The sequence below is a fragment of the Lissotriton helveticus genome, chromosome 11 (genome assembly GCF_964261635.1).
Source record: "Lissotriton helveticus chromosome 11, aLisHel1.1, whole genome shotgun sequence".
NCBI lineage: Eukaryota > Metazoa > Chordata > Amphibia > Caudata > Salamandridae > Lissotriton > Lissotriton helveticus.
Genome location: NC_136072.1, coordinates 922,322,003 through 922,330,992, shown reverse-complemented (window position 1 = coordinate 922,330,992; position 8,990 = coordinate 922,322,003). Strand labels below are relative to the sequence as shown.

General features: G+C 45.3%; 1 protein-coding gene across 1 annotated transcript in view; it reads left to right on the top strand.

Annotated features, from left to right (window-relative positions):
* The first annotated feature begins 7,660 nt into the window (after positions 1-7,660).
* ASCC2 (activating signal cointegrator 1 complex subunit 2) overlaps positions 7,661-8,990 on the top strand; it is a 427,823-nt gene continuing 426,493 nt past the window's right edge. The window contains exon 1 of the mRNA XM_078667208.1: positions 7,661-8,015. Within this exon, the coding sequence (XP_078523334.1) occupies positions 7,935-8,015 (81 nt within the window). The 5' untranslated portion in view covers positions 7,661-7,934. The remainder of the gene's footprint in view (positions 8,016-8,990) is intronic.

Below are 8,990 nucleotides of genomic sequence, written 5' to 3'. Positions count from 1 at the left end.
TATCTCAGCAAAGACCCCACACTCCATTAAGTTCCCTGAGAGGCGGAATCCTACCTCCAGCTCTCTCACATAAAGAACTACATTACAGTGATGCACATTAAATTAATGTGCATCACTGTAATGTTTAAGAAAGGCGGGCTCCCGCCACCAGAGCACTGTGCACGGCGGAGGCGATTTTGGTTTAAGGGTACAGGAGGTGCGAAATGTACACAAATAAAGATACAGGCTAACAGTAGCAGGATTGTTAGCTAAAGTGTGGGAGCAGCTAAGAGAGAAGCCTTGAAGAGGGGGTGTGTGGTACTGGCATAAGGAAAAGGCGAGACTGGCAGACATAAGAAAACACCTGTATGGGGCAAAAATGTCAGTGGACACGGCAAAGTTTTAGAGGCCAAGAGCCGCCCACATCTCTGTGACCTTTGTGTGAAATACCCTGCGCACAGCACTCAATGAATCACAGTGCTCTCTGCCTGCCGGATTCTGCGGCCTTTTATTTAAGTCAAATTCAACTTGATTTGTTTAACCCACGGAAAAATGCATTACTTTACAAAATGTTTTCCTTTACATCAAGCATCAATAATCTTGCGAGGCAGTATTTGTTGAAAGAGCTTTCCATTTATTTTAAGTGTGATCACTTTCTCCTTGCCCCCAAATGCGAACTCCGCCATAAAAGCAGACAAAAGAAAGGTAAATGTCTCTGAAGTAAACTCCATGTTTTCACTCACGAAGGACTCAAGCGCTGCACTGGTTCCATTGTTCCAGTGCAACAGCAGCAGCTGGCTTGCACTTTTACCCCGACCGAGTTAGCTCCTTCAGGCCTTGAATGTTTTTAATGGCAGCAGACGCTTGGTCTCCCGTGTGCCGCGCCTTCCACAGCCCAGCCATTTCCTTACCTCTTGGGAGATCTCCTACGTCTGCAGCAGTGGCACAGATAGTGTGCAAAGAAAAGCCAGGTTAGAAGTACATTCCACTACCCTGAAGTGTGGATGATGGTTCGATGTAGGATTGCCCGCTCTCCGTTTCACTGGAGCGATGCAGGGTGAGAGGTAGCCCACTGCATCACCTCTTTTGAACAATGCCCGCCTCTTTCAATGGCCGACACGTCTGGAGAGTTTCCCGCCTTCGAAACCAAAGATGAGATAGACCAGAAGTGTGGAGGTGTGAAGCCAGTACACCCTCTTTTAAAAAAAACATAATCACATATAACGATGTTCACCAATCCATCTCCCTTCGTCTCTTCATTTCACTCGGCACAGCAGCTCTTCATCTTTGTCTCTCCTCGTCCTCGCCAGTCTGGCTACAACCCGCTTCCGGGACTCGAGGGCAACTTCCGTTTGAAAAACGCGAAATAGAAAAGGGCCACAGTAAACCCCAGAGTAATGTTTAGCTCGGCTTTCTTACCAGGGTACCCCTAGAATAGATAGTGCCATCATGTCCGTTGCACAAGAGCACTGAACACACCATTTTTAATAATACAAAAATATGAATGTGTACTAATGTAACTGGTGCTCATGTAAAGAGCTCCAATACCTTCGGGCCAAGTTCATGCTATATAAATCTGCAAATAAAAAAAATTCTATCCAGAATTAAACATACTCTTTTTTTGGCTTGTAAACTTGTGTTTAACTGTTAACGTTTATTAAATGTTGTCTGAAAAATAGTGTCAGAACCACTAAAATGTCAAACCGTGCTGCCAGAAAACAACAAGCACTGGCAAAACCAACAGGTTTTGCCTACAAGAGAACTATTGGCATTATTTTAAGCCATCTGGTATAGCAGCGAGGCTAGAAGTAAAAAATAAAGCACCATGACAGACTTGTCATGGTGCTTTATTTTAGGTCTCGCCTACGTAGCACGCATGTGCTACTTAGGAAAAAGACCTGTAGCAATCTATTGCCTTTTTCAGGCTAAATGTGCACGTGTTCCATTGCCTTCAATGGCAGTGTGTGCACGTGTGGCGATTCCCTTGCGGGAACGAGCGCCACCATATGGTAGCAATTATCGCTCCCGCAAGGGAATGGCGCAGGCCCCCCTGCTGCTGCGCGCTCAAAGCCGGTTTCATATAATATGCCTTTACATCTGAATAATATATCCCGACAGTCGGGTAATAGCTGCCAATTTTCCAGCCCTCTAGTAAAAAAGCAAGAAATTATCAACTGATTTGACCTTATTGCAAATAATAGACACCTAAAGCCGAAGATTCTGAGCCTCGCTTGAAGCTCGGTTTCAAGAGAAACATTTCTGAGGTGGACGGCAAGGCGAATTATGTTCACCACTGAAGAGCTGCATATTACTCCAAACACGATTTTTCTGTTGGAAGGACTGTCAGCAACATAGGGTGCAAACAGACACATGAGGTTGGTGGGAGGGGCAGGCCACACCATATCAGCAATAAATTAAATAATATGAGCTTTTGTAATTCGGTGCACATGTAAAACGCTCAATATCCATTGGTCTTATTTTGCATTTTATAAATGCAACATTGAAGAGATTGGGGTGTAGGGCTGGTGGGAGGGGGCATGAGCACCAGGGCAAAAAGCAAAGACATGGCAAGTAAAAAGAAAAAAAATGTCTCTATCAGCCCAGCTGGCTACTGGTAGATGCAATGTAGTTGCTGTTGCTGGGTTGACAACTTTGCAGTATATGTTATCACGTGTAGCACACACTCTGGTTTGTGATACACATCTTGGTGTTTGAAAAGGATGAGATACAATGGGTTTATGCATCTGCTGCAGAGATATCTAAGCCAACTGCAGGAAATTCCAGCAGGGCCAGCTTGGCGTTTCACCCTTCTGATGTCAATGAAATGAGTTGTAGAGAGTTGAGTCATATATTAACACCAGTCACTTAAGATGCCACCAAGGATGTGGCTGCTCTGATATTATATCAGGGCAGAGAAAACTGTCTGATACATTTTAAATAGGAACAGATTTTGTTATATTGCATTCAAGGGCCATACAAGCCAACAGACCTGATTCAGACGGGAGACCCCAGACTTTTGAAGCAAAAATCACTTTATTTCGCCTGCCTCTCCCTTAAAAATTGCCCCTGATTCAAAGTATGTCAATGGGGAAAATGCATTCCCTGACTACTTTTGAAATATTCCACTTTCCAGCTGTAAAACGTTGGCAAGTGTGAAACTCCTTCCCCAGACATTCAGTTGAGGTCAATAATATTTTGTACAAATATTTGTACCTCTTTATTACCTGTTTAATATCTGCATACAGCAATGAGCATTTGAAGCTTTACTAGCTAGCTTTTCCAGTGTGCTTGCCATGGTATTGCATGCACCAAGTCTGCTGTGTGTTTTTAGGTTCCCTTTGAGCAAGAAACATTTTTATTGCAATCTCAATTCGTGCATGTTAGAAATGCTGGTCTCTAGTTGGCAGAGCAATCCTCCGTGTCCAAGTAGGGACTCTTCCTTCTAGTTAGGTGTGACTGGTTGGGGTCACCATGCAGGAATCTACAAGAAAAGGGCGACTGGTGGTCTGCTGTACCTCTTTCTACACCTCTTTTCCCCTTTCAGCAGGAAGAATGGATGCCCGAGAACAAAACTTTATTGCACTACACAGATGACGAACAGATGAGCGGCTCCCTTAACTGGGGATTCGTACCTGACGAGACTCCTCCCCATGACGATGTCAGCACGTCCAGGCGTTATGGTCGGAGACTCCCGGGGAATCAGGGTGCACCGACACCGGAGGAGAGAAGGAGCCGAGAGTGAGAGAGTTTAGAGTGACCAGAGGAACGGAAGGAATCATCGGAGAAGAATGAGGAGCAGGTCCCGCTGCAGCCCGAACGGAGCCAGGAGGCCAACGTTACCACGAGCCACCGTGCCACGCTCCAGGAGGAGCGTGGCTAGAACAGGTACGGGACAAGTTCTCAGGGTGGGTGGGCAGGAGAGAGCATAAACCCATCTAGCGAGAATCCTCCGATCCCCACTAACCTTAAAACCCAATCGTTCACCTGCACGAGCACCACTTCACTACCCCTATTTTTGTTTGGAGTGGTGTGTCACTAAGTGCACAAGTCTGGTGTTTTTCCCTCACTCCCCGGTCCCTTACATATGGGCTACAAGTAGGACAAGGATCCTGACACGTGTTTTCAACTCTCTTGTTTTACGCTGCATACTCCTCCACCTGAGGAGACATCCGACCCGCGGACACCAGAGGTTAGGAGTCCCAGTAGCCAAGCCATACCGACTTCCAATGGTACCAGAAACTACCACCAAGACGGATCCCACCGTATTTGCGGACCAGAGACCAACAAGTAGACACAAGCGTGTCTTAGGAAAAATAAAACCTTATCTACCCCGATCAGGTCTGCGCTCAGTTCTTGCAACCCCGCCATATTAGGGTAAGGGGATTACACTTCTAAAATAACCCCTACTCACCCCCTTGGTAGCTTGGCACGAGCAGTCAGGCTTATCTCAGAGGCAGTGTGTGAAGCATTTGCACATGACACGCAGTGATACAGTGAAAATACTGTAAAAGGGCACCACACCAGTTTCATAAAACTAGCCAATATTTATCTGTGTAAAACAAGACCAAAACGATTAAAGTCCAACATACAGTTATCAAGACATGAATAATTCAAACAAAGACTTTAAACACAGTTCCTTGAAGTCGATAGCTCCATCCGGGACTACCACAGCATTGTGAGCAAAGAAATCCAAGAGTACAGGCCGACCGCGAGATCACGGGCCAGCTACGGTGTCAGGAAGACCCGCCAACCATAGCTTGGAAATGCAGGGACCCGTGGACCTTGTGATGAGCTCCGAAGAGCTGTGTCGGCAGGCGTCGGTTCCACAGGTCTGTGCAGAAAGTTGTCGGGCCCTTGAAGTCACTCACGTTGCAAATCAAACTCTATGAGGTTGAAGTCAGGAGAGCCGGGATTGGAAGGCGTCATGCTCTGGTGTGAAGTGGAGCGGTGAGGCTTGCGGTGCCCTCGGGTTGTGGTGCAGGCAGCAGCTGGGTGATGGCATTCAGCTGCATCACTGAGACTAGTACTGCAATGCTCGTTGTGCTGCTGGCAGATCATGCTGCAAACAGCGGTGTTGTTGAAGAAGTGCTGTCGTCAGTAGATGATCTGGAGTCAATGGTGCCAACATCAGTGGACCAAGGCTGCAATGTGGGATGGGGCAGTGCATTGTGTAACTTATGAGCGGTGTCCCCAGGCCACAGTGAAGACAGCGGCATCAATGTCAGGGATACTAGGGTGGTGATGCTGGGCGGTACGAAGTGCGGTGCCCTCAGGTCACAATACAAGCAGCAGCTCGGTGGCGGAGGGCGGCGTAATCAGTGAGACCAGAGTTCTGGTGAAAAGCGGGAAGGTGCTCTAGATGGTGCCAACAGGTCACGGGGCCGGCAGCAGCGTCGTTGACGGCATCGGGTTGATCATTCTGTCCTCCCTGGTCCATCTTCACTACAGGAGGTGGCGACAGTATTGTGCAGAGCAGACACAGCCTATTCAGGTACTAGTGAAAACTCCTCCCATCACTCTAAAAGTCTATTCAGCCAGTCTATGAGTCACTCAGGAAAGGCAGGACACACCTCACCCCCCCCTGGTGTCTGTCTAGAGTGAATGCACATCCCCAGATCCTGTCACTCCAAAACCAGATGGTGAATACACAAACAGGCAGAGACACACAGGATGGTTAAACAAGAAAGTACCCACTTTCTAAATGTGGAATTTTCAACCACAATTAAAAAGCCACCTACACTAAAAGGTGTGTTATCAAATTCTAAGTTCAGAGAGCCTAAGCTCTACATCTCTATCTGTTCCCAATGGAAAGTTACACTTGTATACATGTTGAAAGGCAGCTCCCATGTTAGCCTACAAGAGAGCTAGTCCTTGCAATAGTGAAAATTAAATTGGCAGTATTTCGCTACCAGGCCATGTAAAACACACCAGCACATGTCCTACCTTTCACATACACTGCACCCTGCCCTTGGGGGTACCTTGGGCCAACCTTAGGGGTACCTTACATATAGTAAGATGGAGGGTTGGGGCCTGGCAAGAGGGTGCACTTGCCAGGTGGACATGGCAGTAAAAACTGTGCACAGACTCTGAAGTGGCAGGTCAGAGACACCTTTGAAAGGCTACTTGTGTGGATGGCACAACCAGTGCTGCAGGCCCACTTGTAGCATTTTATATCAAGGCCCTGGCCACACACAGTGTACTTTACTAGGGACTTACAAGTAAATCAAATATGTTAATCATGGAAAATCAATCATAACACAATTTTGCAGTAGAAAAACTTGTACTTTAGCACTGAATAGCAATGAAAAAGTGCGCAGAGACACCTAACCAGCAAAAACGAAGTCCAGCATTCCATCAAAACAGGAGTTCAGAAAGCAAAAGACTGGGGAAACACGCCAAAAGATGCCAGGTCTAGGAATGTAGCAGCTGGTGGATGATGCTGCAAAGCATTTTCTGCTTTAATTAGCTCACAGCAAGTGAAAAATACTTTATAATGTAAGGAAAATAGGAATTTCAAGATATACACACAGCCAAATAATCCAGATTTACTAACTTTTATTACTGTTAAGTACGCCTGCAGTCACACATTTTTTTTTCTGCTCTGGTCTACCTACATCTAATAAAAACCTAAAAATATCACACATTTTTCTGAAGCACATTCTTTGCTTATTTGGATGTTACAGGCAACTCATGTAGGAGCTAAACAGTTTTCACTGTTCGGTAATCAGCCAAAAGGCTCAGCATTGCTGATAAAAATGCAACCAAAAGAGAGAACAGAACATGCAATTTTGTTAATCTCTCAGAAGTAATCAGATAGTCATTTTTAAATCATCTTGAAGTAATCAGGAACAATCTCAGCCTAAGAAGTAATCCTAAACTAAGTTTCAAATCATCCTCAGTTATCAGGAAGATTCTTATCTTGTGAAGTAATCAAATGGTCATTTTCTAGTCATCCTGAAATCATCAGGCTCAAGTTTCTAAACTTTGCTGATGACTTCAAGAGCTTGATGATGTCTGATGACGTGGAAATGACTTCTATAGTAGTTTGATGATCATCCAATGAAGCTGGGATGGCTTCTAAAGTAATCCTGTTTGACCTGGGCAGAGAGCAGTTTGACCTGTTTGCACCAGGCCGCGCTATGGCCAGAGCTACCAAAGGTTTGTGAATAAAAAGACCCTGCGGCTGAGCGTCGCAGGGATTAAACAGCACACCTAGGTACTGCGATCACCCACATGATCCTTGCAAAACTATGGCGACATGCAGGCCCCGACGAGCCCCTCTCGCAGTTAGACCTCACATGCCTTCCCCTCAGCTTACCGCCTCCTGCCCGCCTCTCCTGTCCTCTCGCTGGGCTTCTGAAGGGATGAAAGTCCGGTGCTGGTCCATGCAGTCGCCACAATCACTGGTAGTACTTGTAACGCTGCCGCTGCAGTTTCAAATTCAGAGGACTTAGTGCGTATGCATGAAATGACACGCATGCGCACGAAAAAAGGCAGAGCTCAACTGGTAATGGTGTTAACGCTGCCGCGGGAGCTTCAAATTGAATGAAAAATGACTTAGTACGCATGCGTGAAATGACGCATGCGCACTAAAACGGCAGCACACGGGGAAGATCAAAAATACCTAGATTTAGAAAAGGAGCGTTCTGCGCATGCGGTACGCATGCGCACAAACGAGGGGGGAGATCAGCCAGATGGGAAGATTGAAACTACGGTACACCGGAAGTGGTAAAATCTACGAACATATGAAATGTACTACGAGCAGATGTAATCTCTTAAAAAATCGGTGCTAATACTATACATTTAGCTGAATTTGCGGACGGGATGTGGACATAGCTGACAGGTGGTTAGTTATCTTGATGGTCTCCCTAAATACAATTCAATCTTTTGATTTTTGGTGCTGCGCATATATTCTTTTTATTTTAGGTTCTTCCTGACCGGAGTGAGAGTGCATAATGCCACCACAGCCTTTAGATGAACTTCAGGTCCAAGAAAAGGATCTAGCCACAGGGAAGCTGCGCAGTTTGCCTGCTCTGGTGAGATATGATTTTCAGTTTCATTTCAGACAATAACTGTTGTACATGTTCCTTATTGTATAATAAAGTTCAGTGTTTTGTTAGGTTTGCTTTCACCCCACTACCAACCACACTTGCTGGTGAATTGTGATGTCACTTAGAACCTTGCCATTGTATATAGTACACGTCATCATGGTACGTTTGTGTCATTCTCTTGCCATTTTCTCACCTGGCAGCCACGCTCCTTGCTGGTTGCCTGTGGGCCTCTATTTTAAATAAATATAAAATTATTTATAACTTAGTCTCTTTGACCTTTTTGAACTGATACTTCAATAACTTATTGTCTTTATACTGACTTCTCTGTCTGGACCAAACTGCCTAGACTTCCACAAAAGTATCTATTTTTTTTACTCGTAGTTCTACGTTTTCTTAGACTTTCAGTCCCATATTTTCATAATTTAATAGCTCTAATGTTTGTGGGATACTCGCCTGTGGCCCAGTCTCAGTGCTCACGACTTCACTTCTGAGCGATCGTGAAGTCCTCGCCTTCATCTAATGTGCAGTAGAATGGTCGCTCATTTCTTTACCCGACTCTGTGCTGATAGGGAATACGGCATGCCCTGTCCTAGGTGTGGCACATCTGCTGTGTTGGACTGAGTGTGGGCTAATGGTGTAAGATTCGGTTTTGGGATCGACATTATACCGGCAAGCTATGGGCTCGCTGTGACACTTTTTGTGCTAATTTTGTTGTGGGGCACCCTCTTAAATGAGATTGTGTTGTCGTCAATTAAAATCTGTATTCAGTTGAATATATGACTGTAACAATACAAAATTAAAAACTCATGTAAAAATCCCAACAGGTCAGTGTCATAAATGTTCAGTTAGCAACATATCACTGATCTAGCAAACACAATAAATAAATCATGAGGCATATTTTCCCCTTAAATTCAGCGCCTGAATGGTAAAATTCAAAACTTCATAACAAATTATTGGAGA